The sequence below is a fragment of the Salmo salar genome, chromosome 06, assembly GCF_965601325.2.
Source record: "Salmo salar chromosome 06, fSalSal1, whole genome shotgun sequence".
Lineage (NCBI taxonomy): Eukaryota > Metazoa > Chordata > Actinopteri > Salmoniformes > Salmonidae > Salmo > Salmo salar.
Window position 1 is genome coordinate 52,829,611 of NC_138296.1, and position 27,832 is coordinate 52,857,442.

At 41.5% G+C, this 27,832-nt stretch overlaps 1 protein-coding gene and 1 long non-coding RNA gene across 4 annotated transcripts; one reads left to right on the plus strand and one right to left on the minus strand.

Annotated features, from left to right (window-relative positions):
* Positions 1–6,554: 6,554 nt before the first annotated feature.
* On the plus strand, positions 6,555–16,523 carry hs90b (Heat shock protein HSP 90-beta). Of its 3 annotated transcripts, none has more exons than XM_014204682.3 (12): positions 6,555–6,838; positions 8,075–8,218; positions 8,465–8,671; positions 8,765–8,924; positions 9,699–9,832; positions 9,978–10,265; positions 10,803–10,968; positions 11,194–11,384; positions 13,075–13,222; positions 13,332–13,600; positions 15,500–15,833; positions 15,949–16,523. In XM_014204682.3, exons 2-12 carry the CDS (start codon positions 8,075–8,077, stop codon positions 16,059–16,061), a joined length of 2,154 nt encoding a protein of 717 aa, XP_014060157.1. In that variant the 5' UTR covers positions 6,555–6,838; the 3' UTR covers positions 16,062–16,523.
* A 9,283-nt stretch (positions 16,524–25,806) lies between these two features.
* On the minus strand, positions 25,807–27,557 carry LOC106607605 (uncharacterized). The gene is made up of 4 exons (XR_001329235.3): positions 27,182–27,557; positions 26,635–26,844; positions 26,229–26,386; positions 25,807–26,072 (listed from the first exon to the last, which is right to left on the minus strand). It is a non-coding gene; the product is annotated as an uncharacterized LOC106607605 (long non-coding RNA).
* Between the last annotated feature and the right edge of the window lie 275 nt (positions 27,558–27,832).

The window sequence follows — 27,832 nt, forward strand, 5'->3', positions numbered from 1 at the left end:
CTCAGTTTTTTTTCTCCAGACTCAATCAAATGTATTTATAAAGCCCTTTTTACATCAGAAGCACGGTGGCTAAGAAAAACTCCCTAGAAAGGCAGGAACCCAGGAAGAAACCTAGAGAGGAACCAGGCTCTGAGGGGTGGACAATCCTCTTCTGGCTTATAAGAGTACATGCCATTAAGGCCAGATCGTTCTTCAAATGTTCATAGATGACCAGCTGGGTCAAATAATAATCACAGTGGTTGTAGAGTGTGCAACAGGTCAACACCTCAGGTGTAAAATAAATGTCAGTTTAGCATTGAGGTCAAGACAGCAGGTGCGGTAGAAAGAGAGAGGGAGAATAAAATGTCACTCTGTTTCTCCTTAGCTGTTCCATCGATGCCCCTCCACTGAACCTCCACTGCCTTTCCAGCCCAAACTGCCTCAACTTAATCCCAAACCGACTGAGACTTTCAATCTCCATAATTTAAATGTTTTGTTTGCTGTTTTACTTTTTATGCACTTTGAGATTGTTTGAAAAGCACTGTACTATTTTTGAAAAGCACTGTACTATTTAAAAAAAATGTATGTATGTAATTTAGCTTGCTTCATCAGAGCTTGACATCGGCAAGTCTGCAACCTGGTAAAGTTGTCAGTCAGACTTCTGTCATCACCAAACATAGCAAGCACATCAAACAATATTTGGATATAGCTAGTTGTCAGTGGTTTTAGCAGAGCTGGGGGTCTGTCTTCTTGCCACCAAGCAGGCAACTTGAACGCTCTGCACCTTATTGTGACATTTTATTGATAACAACCTATTTGTTGTTATTATTGATCCCAAGATTGCGTAGCAGTTCAGACGTCCTTTGTCTTCCTCTTGTCGGGTCCCGTGTATATATATATATATATTTACATATTTTCTTCGCATATCTTTTTACATATTTTTTTTTCTAAAAACTCAACCTCAAAACACTCTCCTGCAACCCGCCTCACCAATTGAAAAAATAAAAGTATTATTTACCTAAAATCTGAAATCCACAACAGAAGCTAGCCAGAGGTTGGCCAGTTCACTGGCTAACGTTGTAGTTCAGCTAGCCACGGTTAGCGGTCCTCAGCTATCCATTAGCTCGAAAACCTATCGCCAATTTTTGTACAGCGCGACTCAGACCAGAGCTTACCGGACCTATTCTCTCTCCATATCCCCGGATTTCTACCACAGGCTCTGGACATTTACACCTGGATCTTGCAGCTAGCTAGCTGCTACCTGAGTGACTATTGGCAACGTTGGTCCTGGAGTTAACATAAATTATTCCGAAGCTAGCCAGCTGAAGCGTTTCATCAGCCACTCCTGGGCTATTCCGGAGCTAACCAGCTGAAGAGTTCCATCAGCCTCTCCTGGGCTACAATCACCTGTCCGGACCCGTTTTACTGCCGATGCGGAGCCCCATCGGGCCTTCACGACTGGACCACCGACGTTATCTGCCCGAGGGAGTTATCCAACTGGCCCCTCCGTCGCGACGTAACCCGAATGCCCATCTGCGGCCCGCTAATCGTTAGCTGTCTTATCAGCTGCTGTCTGAATAGGTCTATTGGACAATTTTCTTGGGCCACTATAACTAACTATTTTGCCAATTGGACTGGTCCCCCCTACCACACGGAACCCCACTAATCTACAGACGGAATCGCACGAGGTGGCTAAAAACAGACCTCCTCCATCTTCTACCAGCTTGCTACCTATGGCTCGGCTAGCTATCTAACTCTCACTGGACCCTTTGATCATTCGGCTAAGCATGCCTCTCCTTAAAGTCAATATTCCTTGTCCATTGCTGTTCTGGTTAGTGTTTATTGGCTTATTTCACTGTAGAGCCTCTAGCCCTGCTCATTATACCTTATCCAACCTCTCAGTTCCTCCACCCACACAAGCTATGACATCTTCTGGTTTCAATGATATTTCTAGAGACAATATCTCTCTCATCATCACTAAATGCCTAGGTTTACCTCCACTGTACTCACATCCTACCATACCTTTGTCTGTACATTATACCATGAAGCAATTTTTTCACCCCCAGAAACCTGCTCCTTTTTCTCTCTATTCCGGACGTCACAGACGACCAATTCTTATAGCTTTTATCCGTACCCTTATCCTCATACTTCTCAGTTCCTCTGGTGATGTAGAGGTGAAACCAGGCCCTGCAGTGCCTAGCTCCGCTCCTACTCCCCAGGCGCTCTCTTTTGATGACTTCTGTAACCGTAATAGCCTTGGTTTCATGCATGTTAACATTAGAAGCTTGCTTTATTCACTGCTTTAGCACACTCTGCCAACCCGGATGTCCTAGCCGTGTCTAGATCCTGGCTTAGGAAGTCCACCAAAAACTCTGAAATCTTCATCCCTAACTACAACGTGTTGCAATCTACTGCAGAGATAGCCTGCAGAGTTCTGTCCTACTATCCAGGTCTGTACCCAAACAATTTGAACTTATACTTTTAAAAATCCATCTCTCTAAAAACAAGTCTCTCACCGTTGCCGCCTGCTATAGACCACCCTCGGCCCCCAGCTGTGCTCTGGACACCATATGTGAACTGATTGCCCCCCATCTATCTTCAGAGCTCGTGCTACTAGGTGACCTAAACTGGGACATGCTTAACACCCCAGCCATCCTACAATCCAAGCTTGACGCCCTCAAACTCACACAAATTATTAATGAACCCACCAGGTACCACCCCAAAGCCGTAAACACTGGCACCCTCATAGATATCATCCTAACCAATTTGCCCTCTAAATACACCTCTGCTGTTTTCAACCAAGATCTCAGCGATCACTGCCTCATTGCCTGCATCCGTAATGGGTCTACTGTCAAACGACCTCCACTCATCACTGTCAAACGCTCCCTGAAACATTTCAGTGAGCAGGCCTTTCTAATCGACCTGGCCCTGGTATCCTGGAAGGATAGTGACCTCATCCCGTCAGTAGATGCCTGGTTATTTTTTTTAAATGCCTTCCTCACCATCTTAAATAAACATGCCCCATTCAAGAAATTTAGAACCAGGAACAGATATAGCCCTTGGTTCTCCCCAGACCTGACTGCCCTTAACCAACACAAAAACATCCTATGGCGTTCTGCATTAGCATCAAACAGCCCCCGTGATATGCAACTTTTCAGGGAAGTAGAAACCAATATACACAGGCAGTTAAAAAAGCTAAGGCTAGCTTTTTCAAGCAGAAATTTGCTTCCTGCAACACAAATTCAAAAAAGTTCTGGGACACTGTAAAGTCCATGGAGAATAAGAACACCTCCTCCCAACTGCCCACTGCACTGAGGATAGGAAACTCTATCACCACCCATAAACCCACTATAATTGAGAATTTCAATAAGCATTTTTCTACGGCTGGCCATGCTTTCCACCTGGCTACCCCTACTGCAGTCAACTGCACTGCACCCCCCACAGCTACTCGCCCAAGCCTTCCCCATTTCTCCTTCTCCCAAATCCATTCAGCTGATGTTCTGAAAGAGCTGCAAAATCTGGACCCCTACAAATCAGCCGGGCTAGACAATCTGGACCCTTTCTTTCAAAAATTATCTGCCAAAATTATTGCAACCCCTATTACTAGCCTGTTCAACCTCTCTTTCGTGTCGTCTGAGATTCCCAAAGATTGGAAAGCAGCTGCTGTCATCCCCCTTTTCAAAGGAGGGACACACTTGACCCAAATTGCTATAGACCTATATCCATCCTACCCTGCCTTTCTAAGGTCTTCGAAAGCCAAGTCAACTAACAGATTACCGACCATTTTGAATCCCACCGCACCTTCTCCGCTATGCAATCTGGTTTCAGAGCTGGTCATGGGTGCACCTCAGCCACGCTCAAGGTCCTAAACGATATCGTAACCGCCATCGATAAGAAACAATACTTTGCTGCCGTTTTCATTGACCTGGCCAAAGCTTTCGACTCTGTCAATCACCACATCCTCATCGGCACACTCAATAGCCTTGGTTTCTCTAATGATTGCATTGCCTGGTTCACCAACTACTTCTCTGATAGAGTTCAGTGTGTCAAATCGGAGGGCCTGTTGTCCGGACCTCTGGCAGTCTCTATGGGGGTGCCACAGGGTTCAATTCTTGGGCCAACTCTTTTCTCTGTATACATCAATGATGTCGCTCTTGCTGCTGGTGAGTCTCTGATCCACCTCTACGCAGACAACACCATTCTGTATACTTCTGGCCCTTCTTTGGACACTGTGTTAACAACCCTCCAGACGAGCTTCAATGCCATACAACTCTCCTTCCGTGGCCTCCAACTGCTCCTAAATACAAGTAAAACAAAATGCATGCTCTTCAACCGATCGCTGCCTGCACCTGCCCGCCTGTCCTGCATCACTACTCTGGACGGTTCTGACTTAGAAAATGTGGACAACTACAAATACCTAGGTGTCTGGTTAGACTGTAAACTCTCCTTCCAGACTCACATCAAACATCTCCAATCCAAAGTTAAATCAAGAATTGGCTTCTTATTTCGCAACAAAGCATCCTTCACTCATGCTGCCAAACATACCCTCGTAAAACTGACCATCCTTCCGATCCTCGACTTTGGCAATGTAATTTACAAAATAGCCTCCAATACCCTACTCAACAAACTGGATGCAGTCTATCACAGTGCCATCCGTTTTGTCACCAAAGCCCCATATACTACCCACCACTGCGACCTGTACGCTCTCGTTGGCTGGCCTTCGCTTCATAATCATCGCCAAACCCACTGGCTCCAGGTCATCTACAAGACCCTGCTAGGTAAAGTCCCACCTTATCTCCGCTCACTGGTCACCATAGCAGCACCCACCTGTAGCACGCGCTCCAGCAGGTATATCTCTCTGGTCACCCCCAAAGCCAATTCCTCCTTTGGCCGTCTCTCTTTCCAGTTCTCTGCTGCCAATGACTGGAACGAACTACAAAAATCTCTGAAACTGGAAACACTTATCTCCCTCACTAGCTTTAAGCACCAGCTGTCAGAGCAGCTCACAGATCACTGCACCTGTACATAGCCCATCTATAATTTAGCCCAAACAACTACCTCTTCCCCTACTGTATTTATTTATTTTATTTTGCTCCTTTGCACCCCATTATCTCTATTTCTACTTTGCACTTTCTTCTACTACAAATCTACCATTCCAGTGTTTTACTTGCTATATTGTATTTACTTTGCCACCATGGACTTTTTTTTGCCTTTACCTCCCTTATCTCACCTCATTTGCTCACATTGTACATAGACTTATTTTTCTACTGTATTATTGACTGTATATTTGTTTTACTCCATGTGTAACTCTGTGTTGTTGTATGTTGTCGAACTGCTTTGCTTTATCTTGGCCAGGTCGCAATTGTAAATGAGAATTGTCCTGAGTCTGGCTTTAACCCTAACTTCAACCACAATGCTAACCCTGTACCTAACCTTAATTTTTGTTTTCATATATTTTTAGGATATAATTATCTTCATAAATTCACTCTGTCTATCTACTCTGATTTCAGAGCACTGATTGTGCCAGAGTGCAGAATAACTGATGAATTTACAAACACGCAACACCTGTTGAATATGACTGTTGTCAGTAAACTTCAGCAAAAAAAAAAACTTTCATTGTTGCCAGCAGCACGGTTAGTCACTAGTTCGAGCCCTGAATTCTGATTTGTTGTACCCATATACCACGGGTATCACAAAACATTAATTTTAATACCTCTAATTACGTTGGTACCCAGTTAATAGCAATAAGGAACCTCAGGGGTATGTGATATATAGCCAATATACCATGGCTAAGGGCTGTGTCCAGGCACTCCGTGTTGCATAAGAACAGCCCTTAGCCGTGGTATATTGGCCATACCCCCTCGGGCTTTATTGTATATAATATGAATACAGCCTAACCAACTCTGCTTGGGCGAGTAAAATGGTCAGAGTCAGGTGTTCTCTTGTTTGTGTCTGGAAGTAGCTAGCAAGCTTGCCAACTTTAGCCAGTTAGCTTGAGTGCTTCATTGCCGTTGTGAGGTCAGAACTCTCGGATCAATCCTTCTCCTCGGCCAGAGCGTCCAGTGTACGCTCCGAGAGCGAAAGGCTCTGAATTTACGAACTACCCAGAGCGCACTCTGACACACTGGAGATAATTTACGACCCTTTGTGACTGTGGTAACTAGCTAGGACTACGTTTGACAAGCACGTGACGTCAGTTTTTAGGCGGGTTTTTCATGGAAAGTGCTGGAAAAAACGAAGTACAGCCACTAGAGCTGATTTATATTCTTCCGCGAGATTAAAACGATAATTTCCACTGTGTTTTATATATTTTGTAATGTGGCAACTTGACTACACAGTCCGATTGATACAAAATGTGACTTTACGGTATTAAATCATGTGCTTCTCTATGCAGTCTGTCCACTACTAAATGTGAATATTTGCTTTAAATAAAGCTGTAGTCTATCCTGCAACGTAATCAAAAGTCGGCAGTTCAAACAACTGTCAACAGCCTTTCCCAAAGATGTTTCTGATAATTTACCTGAGTGCATGCTGAGGAAATTGCAGATGGAAATGGATGAAGATCATCATCATGATAGAACGTGGGAAAATAACAATCACTTCGATTAAGATATTCATATTTATTTTTAAAGTGACAAGAATTTACATGCATTTTAACTTGAATGTATGGGATTCGTAAATGAGACGCCGCTACAAAGTGTTGCGGATGGATACCCCCGCACAGTCAAAAACACAAGAGGGTATAAAGATATCGGTCTTTTAAAAGCAAATCCCTTTCTAGTTTCCTGCGCCATAGAGCCGAGGGGACTGGTGATATTGGTAGCGTTTTATTCAAGAGACGTGAACGGAACAAATAAAGGTATGTACATACTGTCTTAACCCTAAAGCTCGTCTACGTACTCAAATATTGTTGCCTTTATCAAATCACCGCTCAAAAGTCATCCTCATGCTAGTTGGATAACGTTAGCCTATCATCAGTCTTCGAGAATGTTCGATTCGGTAGCTAGCAAGCGCGCTAACTAGTTTACAAACATCAGGTACATTTTAATTACAGAATGCTTTTATTTTCCTTATTTGTACACTAAATTATCTAGTTAGCCTTTCTGGCAATGTCAGTCACCACATCCACTGTGACAACTGATTCTGTCTTGCTGTGTATTAGCTAACTAGCCAATCTAACGTTGGCTAATTTAACTTTTTAAGGCTAATTGAGGTTAATGTGAATTGAGTAAGATTAGATGACAGAACGTATCGTTAACTGGATTGGCTATCAAACTGTCAACGACTTCGTCAGCATAATGCTACTAGCTTTCATTGTCCGGTTGGCTAATGCAGCTAACGTTAACACTAGCTACACTTGCATGGCTTCTGACACTTAAATTGATGCAGTGTCATTGTAGTGGCCATTGGAACTGCCCTGAAGTTGCAATTGGTTGTGTAAAAGTGTAGATAACAAATTACGTTACATTTGCTACAATCGGTGACCTGGTCCTTTTTCGACTGCAATAACGTTAATTGTACAGTCTGGACATCGGCAGCATGACTTTGCGCAACGACACGCTAACTAGTTATTTCCTCGTGCATGTCTTGCATTGCTGAATCGTCGTCGCATTTCCATGGAATTAGCGACTTGATAACTACGTGCGATATAACATTTTAATTCAGTTAACTTTCTGGAAGTCAATTTGGAGGAGAGTTCTTTACGGATTTCCGACCCTTTCACCGAGTTCGTAAACCACGTGCTGGCGACGTCCATTGTCTCCAGGATGTCGCCATGTTGTTGGATGGTTCCTCAACATCTGGTAGTTGGTCTTTATCAGGAGGAAATACAACTGATTGTGGAGAACACTTGTTCAAAGTCCCCAAAATGGAATTGCTTGTGTTAATTCACTATAAAATTATGCATCATGTGGCCAGATTGGCATGACAATTAACTGTTGGGATTTGATGACTGAACTATGGGGGACATTTCAACTGAAAGCAATTCACTCAACTTGTTAACAGCAATCACTAGAATGCATGTGCTTAATTTAATTCTGTACTTGTGATATATGGTCATTTGGGAATTTCATAACATTGCTGCTTTTGCCCCCAGATGCCTGAAGAAATGCGCCAAGAGGAGGAGGCTGAGACCTTTGCCTTCCAGGCAGAGATTGCTCAGCTCATGTCCCTGATCATCAACACCTTTTATTCCAACAAGGAAATCTTTCTCAGGGAGTTGATCTCCAATGCCTCAGATGTAAGAGTTTTATTAGGGATCCATCATGCTGTTCAATCAGTCTAATTGTTGACACTAACTGTACAGTGACTTTGTAATACTTTAGCATCCAGCAAGAGCATCCATAAAATAAACAAATTTCAGTGCATAAGGATGATTACAACTTTGAAAAGGATGTGTGATGGAGGTTGCGTATGTAATAAAATACCCCTTTGGACTTTTCCAGATACTTTGACGCTGTCGTCTGCTTTGTTCAATATCTTTCAGGCTTTGGACAAAATCCGCTATGAAAGTCTGACGGACCCCACCAAGCTGGACAATGGCAAGGAATTGAAGATCGACATCATCCCCAATGTGGAGGACCGTACCCTGACCCTCATCGACACTGGAATTGGCATGACCAAAGCTGACCTCATCAACAACCTGGGAACTATTGCCAAGTCTGGCACCAAGGCCTTCATGGAGGCCCTGCAAGTATGTCCATTGCATTACAGCAATATTCAATAATATGCCTCATACTATTCAGTTGAACGTTTGAGTGATCCATTTTTTTCCCGTCTTTGCTAGGCTGGAGCTGACATCTCCATGATTGGGCAGTTCGGTGTGGGATTCTACTCTGCCTACCTGGTGGCAGAAAGAGTGACCGTCATCACCAAGCACAATGATGACGAGCAGTACATCTGGGAGTCTTCAGCCGGAGGCTCATTCACAGTGAAGGTCGACAGTGGTATGTGTCTCACCCAATGAAGGGTTTGCAAAATGTACAAAACCATGAAGAACATAAATTGCCTCTGCATTGTTTTGAGATTGGATCATTGGGTCATGTAATTTCGGCTGACTAATTGGTCAGCCAAATGACCACGGTCACACATTTCTCCTCCAGAATGCATGTGCTTCCCTGGAAATAGAATGGGTTTCCCCATGCAAGTCAATGATGGCATAATGGGTGGACTGGCAACCATTGCGAGTGTACCCATAGGTGAAAAGCAGGAAATGAAAGCAGACTTTACCCATCAATAGGTGCTGTGACTTGATTCAACTGACATGACAAAAATACATTCCGTTGCATGAGCCCTCTCATATAACATAATTTGAGCAAGTGTTCTACATTTACCATGGAAATGATTGCAAGTGTACCCATGAGTCAAATTGCCAGGGTTAGAGATTCCAGGACCATTCTATTGCATAGGAAACCAAATACTTGTTTGCTACATCACCTTGTGTTTCAGCAAGGATCAACAGTTTCATCATGTTGTGAAGTCCATGTTACAGCAGAAACAAACTCAACCGCACGAATGCCCGGCCGCCCTGGCTTCAGTCAGCTGTTTGTTCCACCCCAAAAATATCTAAGACAGTCATGCAAATAAAATGCCAGTGAAAGTATATACATGACTGTTATTGTGCCAGCCCTAATAATAGGTGTTATTAAAGTATGTCTATTGTAGTGATGCTGAAATGGGCAAATGGTGGTTGTGTATTTTTCTGTTTAATTCATTTCCAGGGGAGCCCATGTTGCGTGGAACTAAGGTGATTCTACACATGAAGGAGGACCAGACTGAGTATGTTGAGGAGAAGAGGGTCAAGGAGGTGGTCAAGAAGCACTCTCAGTTCATTGGATATCCCATCACACTTTTCGTGAGTATAGAATTATGGGAGTATTTATAACTAAAGTGTGATTGGTGACATTTTATGTAGGACTGATTGAGGGCACCAAAGTAAGGGGAAGTTTTCCCTTTTTATTATAGGCTTTAAATAAACAAAATTGCTCTTTTGTGTGCAGGTTGAAAAGGAGCGTGAAAAAGAGATCAGTGATGATGAGGAGGAGGAGAAGGAGGAAAAGGCGGAGGCTGAGGACAAGCCCAAAATTGAGGACGTGGGCTCAGATGATGAGGAGGATTCCAAGGACAAGAAGAAGACTAAGAAGATCAAGGAGAAGTACATTGACCAGGAGGAGCTGAACAAGACCAAGCCCATCTGGACCAGGAACCCTGATGACATCACCATGGAGGAGTACGGGGAGTTCTACAAGAGCCTGACCAATGACTGGGAGGACCACCTTGCAGTCAAGGTACTATCACTAAAATGTATAAATTACGATGTCACAATGGTATTCCTAGATGATGGCCTGGTTCCAGATCTGTTTGTACTATTTACGCATTCACTACATACGCACTCGCGTAACACGCATATTGACCCAACAAGCACCCATGCATACACATTACATACGCACTCACACTTTTACACATTTGCTGGTGCTACTGTTTTATTTTACTATCCTGATGCCTAGTCACTTCACCCTGCCTTCATGTACACATCTACCTCTTACCTCTGCACATTGGTCTCATACTCCCTGTATAGTGCTCATTCTTGTGTATTGTATTCCTCTTGTTAGTGTTTTAATTTTAAACTCTGTATTGTTGAAGTAAGCAAGCGTTTCATGGTTGTCTACAACAGTTGTATTTGGTGCATGTGACAATTATTTTTTGGGGGGGGATTTGGGTAACTCCTATGATTGTGGGAGTTGGCTACACAGCACAAACAGGTCTAAGTGCAGGATAAGCTGATGGGTGTGTAGTAACCCTCACCTGCTTCTTCCCCTTTGCAGCACTTCTCAGTGGAGGGCCAGCTGGAGTTCCGCGCCCTGCTCTTTATCCCACGCCGCGCGCCCTTTGACCTCTTTGAGAACAAAAAGAAGAAGAATAACATCAAGCTGTATGTCAGGAGGGTCTTCATCATGGACAGCTGTGAAGAGCTCATCCCGGAGTACCTGAGTAAGTAGCCTAGGCTGCCACTTTGCCCCCCTGGCCATGTATAATTTCAATGCCACCGACTGCAAATGCAGCATTGTTTCTTCACATGTAGGCTAATGGCACTGCAGATAATGCCCCTCTGAAATGGTTGGCTGCTTGTCTTCTCTGTAGCCGTGTGTTTATATACAGCAATTTCTGTAATGGAAATCGATAAAGAAGTTAAATGTCTTCCATCTCCCCCTGCAGACTTTGTGCGTGGTGTGGTGGACTCTGAGGATCTCCCCCTGAACATCTCCCGAGAGATGCTGCAACAGAGCAAGATCCTCAAGGTCATCCGCAAGAACATCGTCAAGAAGTGTATGGAGCTGTTCGGTGAGCTGGCAGAGGACAAGGAAAACTACAAGAAGTTTTACGATGGCTTCTCCAAGAACCTCAAGGTAACTTTGGGAGATGGGTAGGAACTTGGGGATCAGAATTTCTTGAGCAAAGATTGTTTTGCTACTAACTACTCAAACTTGTCCTCTGCCCATTTGCTCTCATCTGGTATTCTTCAATGCATAAATGTGATTAAACCAAAGTTTACCTAAAGTGGAGCATGGACTTAGATGCCTTTTGATTTTCGTAAAAAAGTCTAGCAATGTAGTTTGTAGGGATGCACCGATGTGACATTTTTGTCCATACCGATATTTTCCTTGCCAAAGAGAACTATACTAAAGACAAGACTCTCCTTTATCTAACCACATTGTCTGATTTCAAAAAGTCTTTACAGCGAAAACAAAACATTAGATTATGTCAGAGTACCCAGCAAAAAATAATCACACAGCCATTTTCAAAGCAAGCATATATGTCACAAAAACCCAAACCACAGCTAAATGCAGCACTAACCTTTGATCTTCATCAGATGACACTCCTAGGACATTATGTTATACAATACATGCATGTTTTGTTCAATCAAGTTCATATTTATATAAAAAAAACAGCTTTTTACATTAGCATGTGATGTTCAGAACTAGCATACCCACCGCAAACTTCTGAATTTACTAAATTACTCACAAACGTTGACAAAACACATAATTATTTTAAGAATTCTAGATACAGAACTCCTTTATGCAATTGCGGTGTCAGCTTTTTAAATGGCTTTTTGGCAAAAGCACATTTTGCAATATTCTGAGTAGATATCACGGCTAGCTAATTTGACACCCAAGTTTGGCCCTCACCAAACTCAGATTTACTATAAGAAAAAGAACATGAACACTCCTATTCTTCAGAATGCACTTGTCGAGTCAGTTGTTCGAATGGTGCTAGGAGTGTTAATGTTTTCGAATGGCAGCAGCGGTATGAGATCCAGCACATTCTTGAGCATGCAATATGGCTTCCTCAGTACTAAATCCTCATCGACCCACTGTGCTGTCAGACTCGGCATGCTCATGAGGCTGACATCACTGGGCCAAATGTCAGTCGTGACGCTCAGATGTACGTTTTGACAATACTGTAACTCTGGTAGAGCAACATCTGAGAAATTGTGTGTACCGGGGGCTCGGCCAGTCGACGAAAGCCAACATCCATAACAGAGGACGGTTGCTTGTCAAGGGCAATGAATTCCATTGTCTTTCCGTTTTTAGTGGTCTCGCTGAAATGTTCAGTCTTTTAAATGACTGCTTGACTTGAACTTGTTTAGTTGTTGGAAATGTGCGCTTAGTATTTCTGCTTTTGTCCTGTGTAGCGCAGTTTTATAAAACATTTTTTTTGGTTATGTCAAAAGCTGACATGCATACCTACATTGGTTTTGCACGTTGGCGTTAAACTGGGCATTGGCATTTTTAGCTAATATTGGCCGACATGTTCCCAGACTAATCAAGCAATCCCTAGTAGTTTGCCCAATTTCTTAAATATTATAAGCTCTCCACATACCCAGTGGGGCTAGTCATTGTGCGGTTCCAAACCAGTATCATCCCTATTTAGTGTTTCGAAGAACTATTGACTATATATTTAGACTGGCTTCAAGAGCCACAACCTTAAACTTCATTAGCTAAATTATTACACAGAACAGTTCCCCAGGCAAAAGTTGAATGTGTAGTAAATCCTATTGACTACCAAGTTATACTAATGTTAATTGTTTCTCTGCAGCTGGGGATCCACGAGGACTCCCAAAACCGCAAGAAGCTGTCCGAGCTGCTGCGCTACCACAGCTCCCAGTCCGGAGATGAGCTGACCTCCCTCACAGAGTACCTCACCCGCATGAAGGACAATCAAAAATCCATCTACTATATAACCGGTGGGTCTAGTTACACATTCAGTCAGCATAACATTGAGCTCCAAGCCCAATAGCAGTCATTGAATTTAATCACTTAGACACAAAGTTGACTGGCGTACTTTTTCTTAAGGTGAGAGCAAGGACCAGGTGGCCAACTCCGCCTTTGTGGAACGTGTGCGCAAGCGTGGCTTCGAGGTCCTGTACATGACGGAGCCCATCGACGAGTACTGCGTCCAGCAGCTGAAGGAGTTTGATGGTAAAACCCTGGTCTCTGTAACCAAGGAGGGCTTGGAGCTGCCTGAGGATGAGGAGGAGAAGAAGAAGATGGAGGAGGACAAGACGAGGTTTGAGAACCTCTGCAAGCTCATGAAGGAGATCCTGGACAAGAAAGTAGAGAAGGTAAATGAGGGGAACCAACCTGTGCTTTCTGCGATAACAAAAAATGCCCATGACTTTAACCTCTATGGGCTAGGTGGGACGTCACCGTCCCACTCTATTCAACAGCCAGTGGAACCGCGTGGCGCGAAATACAAAACCTCAAATGCAATTTTTCAAACATGACTATTTTACACCATTTGAAAGATAAGACTCTCGTTAATCTAACCACATTGTCCGATTTCAAAAAGGCTTTACAGTGAAAGCAAAACATTAAATTATGTTAGGAGAGTACATAGACACAAATAACCACACAGCCATTTTTCAAGCAAGCATGTATGTCACAGAAACACAGCTAAATGCAGCACTAACCTTTGATCTTCATCAGATGACACTCCTAGGACATTATGTTATACAATACATGCATGTTTTTTGTTCAATCAAGTTCATATTTATATCAAACAGCTTTTTACATTGGCGTGTGATGTTCAGAAAATGTATCCCCACTGAAAACTTCCGGTGAATTTACTAAATTACTCAAACGTTGACAAAATACATAATTATTTTAAGAATTATAGATACAGAACTCCTTTATGCAATCGCTATGTCAGATTTTAAAATGGCTTTTCGTCGAAAGCACATTTTGCAATATTCTGAGTACATAGCTCAGCCATCAAGGCTAGCTATTTTGACACCTGCCAAGTTCAGGGCTCACTAAACTCCGAATTACTATAATAAAAATTGTATTACCTTTGCTGATCTTCGTCAGAATGCACTCAGGACTGCTACTTCCACACGAAATGTTGTTTTTGTGTCCAAATATCTGTTTTGTTCATTAGTGTCGGGTCACTATACAAAGGGTAATGCGTGAGCGCATATCGAGACCAAAAAAATCTAAATGTTCCATTACCGTACTTAGAAGCATGTCAAACGCTGTTTAAAATACATTTTTATGGTATTTTTCTCGTAAAATAGCGATAATATTCCAACCGGACAATAGTGTTTTTATTCAAAGATGAAAAGAAAAAACGACGTGGTCTCGTGAACGTGCATCTCCAATCTCTTAGTCACCAGGCAGGCCACTGACAAACTGTGCTCCTGTACCCCACGGATACTGTAGTTTCAATAGAGAACCAAAATAACTACAAATTTGCAGACAGGCCACTTCCTGCTTGGAATTTTCTCAGGTTTTTGCCTGCCATATGAGTTCTGTTATACTCAGACACCATTCAAACAGTTTTAAACTTCAGAGTTTTCTATCCAAATCTACTAATAATATGCAAATATTTGACTCTGGGCCCGAGTATTAGACCGTTTACTCTGGGCACGCTTTTCATCCGAAATCAAAAATACTGCCCCCTATACCTTGAAAGGTTAATCTCTTTCTGTGCTCTGGAATTTTGGTGATTTGACAATTTGATGTTTTATTTCTGGTTGTGAACAGGTGCCATAGTTCATCATAAGCTAATATTGACCCTGGTGAGTCCTTTGACCATGTAGATTGAAGTGTCCTGTTAGGCTCGTGTGGTTGTTGTGACGCTGTCCTGGCTTTGCCACTGGAATGCCCAAGTGTGTCAATGTAGTTTTTGTCCCCAGGAGGTTATGCCATTACCTAGAGACTAGAAGACCTTGTGAGTTTGACGCAGTGTTTCTTTAGTGGTGACTGCTTGCAATAATGTCGTTCTAACATTGACACCCTTTTCCAGAGTTGAGAATTTGCCTGTTTCTGACTACATTTTGGATGGTGTTTTGTCTGAAATCTAACAACTTTCCTGCACAATATTTCATTTAGGATTTCTTTCCCAGTTTTAAAGCTGATCTTTTGACTTCAATTTAGGGTCAACTTGCCTGCACTGGCTTTTCTCACCTGCACGTTGTATGCTGTTAGTATGTGATGTAATATTCGCCTCTCTGCCCCTTCAGGTGACTGTGTCAAACAGGCTGGTGTCATCGCCCTGCTGCATCGTGACCAGCACGTATGGCTGGACGGCCAACATGGAGCGCATCATGAAGGCACAGGCCCTGAGGGACAACTCCACAATGGGCTACATGATGGCCAAGAAGCATCTGGAGATCAACCCAGACCACCCCATTGTGGAGACCCTAAGGCAGAAGGCTGACCTGGACAAGAATGACAAGGCGGTGAAGGACTTAGTCATCCTATTGTTCGAGACGGCATTGCTCTCTTCGGGCTTCAGCCTGGATGACCCCCAGACTCACTCCAACCGCATCTACAGGATGATCAAGCTGGGCCTGGGTAAGGATGCACACTCGGAACTGTTGGGAGGAAGGAAACTGTTCTCTAAAGGGTAACAAACATGGTTGACTATAATGGGGCTGTAGGCTGGGTCTAATTTCTCTTCCCCTTTCAGGAATCGATGATGATGAAGTGATCCCTGAGGAGCCCACCTCTGCACCCGCCCCAGATGAGATCCCACCTCTAGAGGGAGATGATGACGCTTCACGCATGGAGGAAGTGGATTAAATGCCGTCTCAAACCGAACCCTATGTAGCCTCACTTTTTTTTCCCAATTGAACATCTGTTTTTTTTCTTTTTTTTTTAACTGGAGAAACCTTGTCGGTGTCCTTTTGTGGTATAACAAAATAATTCTTAACTCCTGCTGCCCAGTGGACCAGTGTTGCTCTTGTCTTGAGCCTTCAGTTAAAATTCTAGAAAAGCAGTTGATTTTGTTATAGTTAATGTTGGCCAATTCGTTCAAAAAAAAAAAACAGTACCCTGTTGCACTGAGTTTTAAACTTTGGACTGGTAGCAATGTAGGGGAAATGGAACATTCCATTAGACTGACACTGGGGGTGTGGTTCTTCTGATGTGCAACTTGCTCGCTGCTTGGAGAGTGGACTGCAAGATTCCTTTGCCTGAATCCAGACCTGTCTGTATTGTCTTTTTTGTTTTGCAAAAATTAAAAGACTTAAGACCTTAAATGTTCTAATTTGTCTGGACTATTAGTTTGTTCTGCCTAACATTAGAAACTGGAGGTTGATGAAATGGACCTCAAGAATGAGTCATGTCAGATTCCCATTCAAACAACCACTATGTCCCTGTTTCTTAACCTAGCCCTTCACAATATTTAGGTTTGTGGCAAAGGTACAATGCTTGTTTGAACAGTTAACACAGCAGGCTATAAACCACTACATTTAGCAGAAAAACTATACTTGTACAAATGCAGCAATTTTATGGAGTTACATGTTTGAAATAATGGATTTCACGTGCCTGGGAAGGCGTAGGTCCACCCACTAGGGAGCCAGGCCCAGCCAGTCCAAATGAGTTTTCCCCAGATTAGTCCGTTTTTATCTGTCAGGGGGGCTGGTCCAGAGTTAAGCTGGATGTGGTGGTCCTGGGCTGGTGCGTTTAGACATGTTCTGTGGTGGTGAGGCCAATTGGATGTATTGCCACTTTCTAAAAATGACAGGTGGGTTATGGTAGCGACATTAACATTAAATAATCTGTCAACAGCTCTGATGGACGTTCCAGCAGTCAGCATGCCAATGCAGGCTCCCTCAACTTGACATCTGTGGCCTTTTACTGTCCCCAGCACAAGGTGCCATGATCAAGCTGTTCAATCAGCTTATTGATAGGCCACACCTGTCAGATGGATGGCTTGTCTTGGCAAAGGTGAAATGCTCAAATGGATGTAAACAAATGTGCAGTGGTGGAAAGTCATACTTGAGTAAAAGTAAAGACGCCTTCAATAGGAAATGACTCAAACGAAAATCCCCCAGTAAGATTCTACTTGAGTTAAATGATTTGGTTTTCAATAAGTATCTAAAATACAATTATAAGTAATTTCAAGTTCTTTATATTAAGCAAACCAGATGTTTTTTTACATTTACAGATAGCCAGGGGCACGCTCCAACAGATTAGCAAATTTTTTACATTTACGTCATTTAGCAGACGCTCTTATCCAGAGCGACTTACAAATTGGTGCATTCACCTTATATCCACTTTCTTTTTATTACAACACCAATATTACACTATAATACAGGGACATTCCTGTGAATACAATGATAAAATAAACCGGAAGTTCTAAGTTTCACACGTTTGAGGGATTTAATTAATTTAATTAATCTTCTCCTTTCCCCCTTCTGATAACCAGGCGGCGAATCGCATCTCTGCATGTCTGTTAGACATATCAGTGTGGATGATGGATCACCAGCTCAAGCTGAACCTCGGCAAGACGGAGCTGCTCTTCCTCCCGGGGAAGGACTGCCGTTCCATGATCTCGCCATCACGGTTGACAACTCCCTTGTGTCCTCCTCCCAGAGTGCTAAGAACCTTGGCGTGATCCTGGACAACACCCTGTCGTTCTCCACTAACATCAAGGCGGTGACCCGATCCTGTAGGTTCATGCTCTACAACATTCGCAGAGTACGACCCTGCCTCACACAGGAAGCGGCGCAGGTCCTAATCCAGGCACTTGTCATCTCCCGTCTGGATTACTGCAACTCGCTGTTGGCTGGGCTCCCTGCCTGTGCCATTAAACCCCTACAACTCATCCAGAACGCCGCAGCCCGTCTGGTGTTCAACCTTCCCAAGTTCTCTCACGTCACCCCGCTCCTCCGCTCTCTCAGTGGAAGCTCGCATCCGCTACAAGACCATGGTGATTGCCTACGGAGCTGTGAAGGGAACGGCACCTCCATACCTTCAGGCTCTGATCAGGCCCTACACCCAAACAAGGGCACTGCGTTCATCCACCTCTGGCCTGCTGGCCCCCCTACCTCTGAGGAAGCACAGTTCCCGCTCAGCCCAGTCAAAACTGTTCGCTGCTCTGGCACCCCAATGGTGGAACAAGCTCCCTCACGACGCCAGGACAGCGGAGTCAATCACCACCTTCCGGAGACACCTGAAACCCCACCTCTTTAAGGAATACCTAGGATAGGATAAAGTAATCCTTCTAACCCCCCCCCCCCCCTTAAAAGATTTAGATGCACTATTGTAAAGTGGTTGTTCCACTGGATATCATAAGGTGAAATTTGTAAGTCGCTCTGGATAAGAGCGTCTGCTAAATGACTTAAATGTAAATGTATTTATAAAATTGCAACAGTTCAATGGAAACTTAAAAATAAGGAATTTTCCCCACCCCATTTACATTTGTGAATCTAATTTTTGGCCAAGAGAAGCATAATGCCATTTAACATTGGTAACTTTTGGTAAACATTGGTAACTTTTGAGATTTTACACACAACCTTTCATGAATTTCAATTCATAGTTTACTAGAATGGCGGCATGAAAAGAAATGTTCTATAGATTCTGAATCAGAGGAACAAAAACAAGGCACTTTGTCAAAATGGAACCTTTTGTGGAAGAAATTAACAGGGTAGATGGAAGATAATATTTTTAAATGAGTTTTTTTTTAACTTTTGGGATAACTGGACAAGGTAAAAGGTAGTTGCTTTTGACCATAGCATGGGTTGGTCACTTCCAAAGCAATATATTGAATCATAATCACCTAAAATTACTTAATTAACTGCTAATTGTATCCACTTACTGTTGAATTTCTTTATCCAAAAGGTTCAAGTCATTAATTTGTGAACTTGGAAAAGTGGGAACAACCGCATAATATAACAAAGGGTTCTTAATAAGTCCAAGTAAAGGAAGTGGAATTGCTTTGCAAACCTGAAATTTATCAATGAACTCATCAAACGTAAGAAACTCCCCAGTGTTGTCTAACAAATCACATACAAAATTAATACCCTTGTCAAACCAAAGGCTTTTAAAAATGGATTTCCTATTAATTTTAATAACTATTATTCCAAATCAATGTTTTATGGGGGTGAAAAATGTGCTTGAATATCATTTTTCAGAAAAATGCAATTTGCTGGTGAAACTTATACAATTTCACAGGTAATTAACTTTATGGGCTACGTGGGGCGCAAGCGTCCCACCTGCGGTACACAGCCAGTGAAATATCAGGGCGGCAAATTCAAAAATAACAAAATGTCATAATTCAACTTTCTCAAACATACAACTATTTTACACCATTTTAAAGATACACTTCTCCTTGATGTAACCACATTGTCCGATTTCAAAAAGGCTTTACAGCGAAAGCAAAACATTAGATTATGTCAGGAGAGTACCCAGCCCAAAATAATCACATAGCCATTTTCAAAGCAAGCATATATGTCACAAAAACCCAAACCACAGCTGAATGCAGCACTAACCTTTGATGATCTTCATTAGATGACACTCCTAGGACATTATGTTATACAATACATGCATGTTTTGTTCAATCAAGTTCATATTTATATAAAAAAACTGCTTTTTACATTAGCATGTGATGTTCAGAACTAGCATACCCACTGAAAACTTCCGGTGAATTTACTAAATTACTCATGATAAACGTTGACAAAATACATAACAATTATTTTAAGAATTATAGATACAGTACTCCTTTATGCAAACGCTGTGTCAGATTTTAAAATAGCTTTTTGGCGAAAGCGCATTTTGCAATATTCTGAGTACATAGCTCAGCCACCATGGCTAGCTAATTTGACACCCACCAAGTTTGGGGCAACATAAACTCAGAATTACTATTAGAAAAATTGGATTACCTTTGCTGTTCTTCGTCAGAATGCACTCCCAGGACTTCTACTTCAACAACAAATGTTGTTTTAGTTCCAAATAATCCATAGTTATATCCAAATACCTCCGTTTTGTTCGTGCGTTCAGGTCACTATCCGAAGGGTAACGCGCGAGCGCATTTCGTGACAAAAGATTTCAAAATATTCCATTACCGTACTTAGAAGCATGTCAAACGCTGTTTAAAATCAATGTTTATGCTATTTTTCTCATAAAATAGCAATAATATTCCAACCGGGCAGCGGTGTATTCATTCAAAGAGTGAAAGAAAAAAAATGGTGAGGTCTCGTGAACGCGCACTGTCCCCAGGCAGTCCACTTACAAACTCTGCTGCTGTACTTTGCCCAGAGACAGGAGACGCGTCATTCCGCTTTCTAAAGGCTTTAGATAGCCAATGGAAGCCTTAGAAAGTGTCACGTAACAGCACAGATGCTGTAATTTCGATAGAGATTCAACAGAAGGACTACAAATTGTCAGACAGGCCACTTCCTGCCTGGAATCTTCTCAGGTTTTTGCCTGCCATATGAGTTCTGTTATACTCACAGACACCATTCAAACAGTTTTAGAAACTTGTGTGTTTTCTATCCAAATCTACTAATTATATGCATATTCTAGTTTCTGGGCAGGAGTAGTAACCAGATTAAATCGGGTACGTTTTTTATCCGGCCGTGAAAATACTGCCCCCTATCCCAAACAGGTTAAATCACATTTCATTAGGAATTCAAGTCCACCAAGTTTATTAAACAGACTGTTAGGGATATGATACCGCATAGAGGTAGGATTAGACAGACATCATTTCAACCATTTCATTCTAAAAGTACCCACTTATGACTCAAAATCAATAGCCTGTAAACCTTCACGATCATAGTCATTCACTAATTGAGATTTACAAATATAATGCGTTTCATTCCTCCAAATAATTGTAAATATAACAGAATTGACTTTTTTTATGTTATTAGAAGAAAGAAAAAAGGGACTGACTTGGGTAAATTATTCTAGATAAACCATCGGTCTTGGACAAAAGAATACAACCCAAAATTGAGATATTATGTTGCAGCCCCCAACTTAACAAAACTCTCATGGAATTAATCCTACTATCAATGTTTAAAGATTCTCTATCTGATTTTTTTTAGTGATAACAATTCCAAAATATTTAACTTCCTTTTTAACAGTTATGGAGGTAATGTAGACCCTATCCTTTAGGAAAAGGGCAGTATCATCTGCAAATGGACTGAAATGTATAACTTTGACTGACATTTATATATTTATCTTTACCAAAAATATAGATCCCTTTTAAATTCTCAGATTTAAGAAATAAGAAATACGGCTAGTAAATCTGTGGCTAAAATAAATAAAAGAGGGGAGATTGGACAACCCTGTCTAATTCCTCTAAAAATAAAGAAATGAGGGGATGTTCCATTACTCATAGCCATTGAACTGCTAATATCATTATATATCATCAGATATAGTGTCATTTACATAAATGGATGAAATACTATTCCTAGTCTGCCTACTTTTCTACAAGTTAAAGAAATAAGATGTTTTTTTTCCCTTTCTCAATCCATTTGGCCTTTGAACGGATGAAGGCACCCTGTGCTTTATTGTTGTATATGTCATCCAGTTCACATTGGCATTTAGCAAGCTCGGCTTTTTCATCTTCATTTAAATCAAATCAAACTTTATTTGTCACATGCGCCGAATTTAACGTGTAGACCTTACGGTGAAATGCTTACTTACAAGCCCTTAACCAACAGTACAGTTCAAGAAAAAGTTAAGAAAATATTTACCAAATAAACTCAAGTAAAAAATAATAAAAAGTAGCACAATAAAGTAACAATAACGAGGCTATATACAGGGGGTACCGGTACCGAGTCAGTGTGCGGGGGTACAGGCTAGTCAAGGTAATTTATACATGTAGGTAGGGGAGAAGTGACTATGCATAGACAATAAACTGTGAGTAGTAGCAGTGTAAAAAACTAATTGGGGGGGGGGGGGGGGGGGGGGGGTTAATATCAACAATAATATCCATCTGCTTGTAGAATAGTTTCTGAGCTAGCATTTTACCAGTAGTGATGGCAAGACATCGGAAATCTGACTTTAATCATTTCTCATTTGTTAGTAGAAGAAAGAGCAGAATCAGGACAGGTCTCTCTGATAAGATCTTTAGACTGTAAACAAAATTACTCATTCTTTAAAAGAAAAGAGTTACATTTCAAGTATGCTTTAGAAAATCTGTTGTCATTATCAAAACAAAAGGAAAGAATACATTCACTGACAAGATTCATAAGATTGGAAGATACTGACAAATAATCAATTCTAAATTAGAATTGTGTGTCGCTAGATGTAGAGTTAAACCAAGAAATGTTTTTAAAGTTTGATTCTGAGAACGCCAAACATCGGAAAGTTGAAAGTTGGAGCATAAATGTAGAATTAAGTTATTAAAACAATGGGCTGAATGCCTGGTGGGATACCTATCCATCCAGTCATCAGGAGCAACATTATAATCACCTCCAACAATAATGTTATCTGTGGAATATTTGTTTCTCAACTCAGTTAAGCCTTTACTAATAGATGTTAGCTGGAGATTGTTTTTGACCGTATGTTATAACCATAAATATTTGACCAATATCAGTGGTGTAAAGTACTTACAGTACCAGTCATACGTTTGGACACACCTACTCATTCATGCATTTCAATTAACAGGTGTGCCTTGTTAAAAGTTAATTTGTGGAATTTCTTTCCTTCTTAATGCGTTTAAGCCAATCAGTTGTGTTGTGACAAGGTAGGCGTGGTATACAGAAGATAGCCCTATTTGGTAAAAGATCAAGTCCATATTACACTGCGTGCACAATTATTAGGTAAATTGTATTCCTCGGGATTAATTTTGTTGTTGAACAAATGCAATGCTCTCAGTTAATCCAAAATGTTATTGAACCTCAAACCTGAATGTTTAACAAAGGAAAAGTCAGTTTTGTCTTTCTCAGGGAAATATATAAGTGTGCACAATTATTAGGCAACTATTAGTGTGCAGAATTATTAGGCAACTAAATTACAAAAACTATTTCTCTCAACTCACTTGTTTATTCTCAATTTTTAGAGTAAGTGTAACAGATAAGTAACACAAAATGACAATTATATAACATTTTTGGCCTTTCAAAAATATTCAGTGACCAAAATAGCCACCCTTATTTTCAATAACTGCCATGAGCCTTCCATCCATGGAGTCTGTCAGTTTCTTGATCTGTTCACAATCAATTTTCGCTGAAGCAGCAACCACAGCCTCCCAAATGCTGTTCAAAAAGGTGTATTGTCTTCCATCACTGTAAATATCACGTTTGAGAAGGGCCCACAAGTTCTCAATAGGATTCAAGTCAGGTGAGGAAGGGGGCCAGGTCATTATTCAGGTATCTTTGAGGCCCTTGCTGGCCAGCCAAGCAGTGGAGTACTTGGATGCATGTGATGGAGTATTGTCCTGCATAAAGATAATGGCCTTCTAGAATGCTGAGGACTTCTTCCTGTACCACTGTTTGACGAAAGAATCTTCCAGAAACTGGCAGTAGGTTTGGGAGTTGAGTTTCAGTCCATCTTCAACCCGAAAACGTCCAACTACCTCATCCTCAATGATAGCAGCCCATACCAGTACCCCTCCTTCACCTTGCTGGCACCTGACTCAAAGTGGTGCCCTGTGCCCATTACTGATCCAGCCACGGGCCCATCCATTTGGTCCATCAAGAGTCACTTTCATTTCATCTGTCCATAAAACCTTTGAAAAATCTGTCCTCAGGTATTTCTTTGCCCAATCTTGACGTTTCAACTTCTGAATCTTATTCAGTGGTGGTCTTGTTTCAGTCTTCTTGACCTTGGCCATGTCTCTGAGCACTTGACACCTTGTACTTCTGAACATTCCAGGTAGGTTGCAGTTCTGGAATACGGTGGCACTGGAGGATAATGGGTTCCTGGTAGTTTGACGTTTAATTCTTAAGTCTTTTGCAGTTAATTTGCGCCTTTTCTTCCCCATGCGTTTCTTGTGCCCCAGTTGACTATTCGCAACAAAACGTTTGAATGTCCGATGGTCACACCTCAATAGTTTAGCTATTTAAAGAGTGTCGCATCCGTCTGAAAGGCATTTTACATTTTTGTCTTTTCAGTGTCAGTTCAATTTCTTTTTTGGGCCATTTTACCTGAGGTAATGAGGCTGCCAAATAATTATGCACACCTTGATATAAGGTGTTATTCACTTTCGCCACACCCTCCCTCATTACACAAATACATATCACCTGAAAATGATTAAATCCAATAAGCATTCAAGTTTATATGGTTTGGAGTTCGAAAATGTGAATAGAAATAATGATAAGATCAGAATACTCACTTGCCTAATAATTGTGCACGCGGTGTATGGCAAGAACAGCTCAAATAAGCAAAGAGTAACAACAGTCCATCATTACTTTAAGACATGAAGGTCAGTGAATCAGGAAAATATCAGGAACTTTGAAAGTTTTTTGTAAGTGCAGTCGCAAAAACCATCAAGTGATATGATGAAACTTGCTCTTATGAGGACCGCCACAGGAAAGGAAGACCCAGAGTTACCTCTGCTGCAGAGGATATGTTCATTAGAGTTAATTGCACCTCAGATTGCAGCCCATACAAATGCTTCATAGAGTTCAAGTAACAGACACATCTCAACATCAACTGCTCAGAGGAGACTGTGTGAATCAGGCCGTCATGGTCGAATTGCTGCAAAGAAACTACTACTAAATGACACCAATAAGAAGAGACTTGCTTGGGCCAAGAAACATGAGCAATGGACATTAGACCGGTGGAAATCTATCCTTTGTTCTGATGCATCCAAATTGGCAATTTTTGGTTCAAAACGTTGTGTCTTTATGAGACGCAGAGTAGGTGAACAGATGATCTCCACATGTGTGGTTCCAACCGTGAAGCATGGAGGAGGAGGTGTGATTGTGTGGGGGTGCTTTGCTGGTGAAACTGTCTGTGATTTATTTAGAATTCAAGGCACACTCAACCAGCATGGCTACCACAGCATTCTGCAGCGATACGCCATCCCATCTGGTTTGCGCTTCGTCGGACTATCATTTGTTTTGCAACAGGACAACCTCCAGGCTGTGTAAGGGCTATTTGACCAAGAATGAGAGTGATGGTGCTGCATCAGATGACCTGGCCTCCACAATCACCCAACCTCAACCCAATTGAGATGGTTTAGGATGAATGAGTTGGACCGCAGAGTGAAGGAAAAGCAGCCAACAAGTGCACAGCATATGTGGGAACTCCTTCAAGACTGTTATAAAAGCATTCCTCATGAAGCTCATGAATGCCAAGAGGATGAAAAGCTGTCATCAAGGCAAAGGGTGGCTACTTTGAATAATCTCAAATATAAAAAAATATGCTTTGATTTGTTTAACACTTTTTGGTTACTACATGATTCCATATGTGTCATTTCAGTGTTTTTCCAGCGGACCACCAGCGGACCATATTATACCACCGTTCATATTATCAGTGTCTTTCCACACAGTAATCAATCCGAAATAATGTGCACTCCTCTCAACATTTTTTGCTAATTTATTGTAAAACACATTACAATACAAAAATATCTACATTGAATGAATATGCATTTTATAATAAAAAAAATATATTATACAATTATAATATATATATAGGCTTCTAATTGTTATTACAGAAAATCATATTAATCGAAATAATGAGTATGTAACAGTACAATATACCCAGACAAACAGAAAATTGTTTATTCAGCCTCATCAATTGGCCTGTGTTTCTTTCCTACCCCCTTCTCTGTCAGCAGCTCCCTTCAGAAATTTGCGACCACCTCTTGGAGGTTCCCCTCTGTTGCCTCTTTTGTAGAGGGGTTCTTTCTTATCGCTCCTGAAATCACAGAACAATTTTTATCAATATTTGTTCTTCATGAAAGAACAAGATCAAGAACTATTTAAACACATCATGTTTCAGATTCAGTGTCCAGGTTTAATCAAATATATCTATATTACTAGAAAGTGAATTCATAGATTAATACAAACTTACTGTGAACAATGCTTTTAAAAGCTAGCTGTGAAAGAGATCTTATGTCCCAAGCCGGTCCAGTTACAAAGCCTGGACAGGTCGTTGGAGACAAGGCAGGCAAACATCCTCCTCACTGAGTCTTTGACGGACTTGCCCCCTTTAGCAGCCAAAAACCTCACCTGTAAAATAAATTGTCCATAGTTAGTGGTCTACAGAGCAGAATCTACAGGTCAAGTCCCTCTTAAGAAAAGCAGTGGGGAGCTCTTCCCAGTCACAGACTTCATAAGCACCCAATTACTTAACATGTACAATATCCCAATATTTAATCCCATCGACAGAGCCCCAACGATGATAAAAAGTGTCGCTGTCCAAAAACCTCTGGTGTTAACTGTATGTGCATGTGTGATACCATGTTCTTGCCAATTACCAATTTCATTCCCAGCAAGCCGATGTTCAAGCTTCTCCAGCATCAGCCTGTCCTTCAAAGGAAGCACAATGTCCTCTGGCAGAACCATGTACCCTTGAGACCCATTGGTCAGTTGCATTAAGAGCTTCCTGTTTACTGTGGTCTGGTATTGCAACTCTCTGACATCCTCTGCCAATTTCCTCAGGTGCTGAAGAATCAGCCTGTGGAAATCTTAACATATGACAGTGGGCAAGTTATAAACTTTGGAAACCTATTCTTTTCGAATGACAAGATAAAAGCTCTATGAAAACAGGTCTGATTCTGAGTTATGGAACGCAAGGGCCAAATGTGCATAACCAATGCTGACACTGTAAGCATATCCTACTTGTACATTTTTTGGTTGTTGAATTAACTATATTAGATCACTCCAATATATTGGTGTCACTCCGCGGCTGAGGATTTGCCACTGTCATTTACAGTAAATATACAAAATACATATATATTATAACATTCCGCTTGATGTAATTATGGAGCCCCTCGCACTACAAGTAGAACATATTGCAGTTACCTTCAGACTGACTAGCAGCAGGGCCCAGTGATGAAGAGGATTGATCTGTTTGAGATGAGAATTTTCAAAAGAACTACCTAAGAACAGCTAGAATAATTCTTCTTTTTATTTAAATGTATCTTTACAGAATTGCTGCTGGTAGTAGGCAGATTGCTTTTCTAATAGACTGTATGCAGTAACAAGTGTACAGTGGAATACTGCCACATGGCCACCCCCTCCTGTTGAGTGCTCCACTCCCTGCGTAAGGTTGATCTGTATCTTCTGTCTGTGGTTTGTCGTGCTTGTGTTTAGTTAGCGTTACATTACGACTCCGTGTGCATCCTTTAATATATTGGTGGCTCTTGCTGCCACAAACTGTATTTACCTTACACAACTTGCCGTCTGGCTTGTTCTGTGTGTGTTGTGAATTGCTTAACATGCTGTCACGGCGCCAAATTACCCTACAAGGTTTTTTTCTTGTTCTTTCCCCTGCAGAATGTAAGAGTATTGTGGTGGGCTTCCACTACATTGAGACATTAACTTTGGAGTTCCTTAACAGAGTTATTCTATCATATGGTGCTGTTTTTACTGCTTGGATATTAAACCAGATAGGTAATATTGCAGTTGGCATAAATAAAACCACAAAAAACCACATAAATCAAATCCATTACC

What these genes read in the sequence shown, in the direction of transcription:
- hs90b (XM_014204682.3), top strand. Translation starts at nt 8,075, where the DNA reads ATGCCTGAAGAAATGCGCCAAGAGGAGGAGGCTGAGACCTTTGCCTTC. An exon ending in AGGACCACCTTGCAGTCAAG is followed by an intron (nt 10,266 to 10,802) that starts GTACTATCACTA and finishes TCCCCTTTGCAG; the next exon opens with CACTTCTCAGTGGAGGGCCA. An exon ending in GCTTCTCCAAGAACCTCAAG is followed by an intron (nt 11,385 to 13,074) that starts GTAACTTTGGGA and finishes GTTTCTCTGCAG; the next exon opens with CTGGGGATCCACGAGGACTC.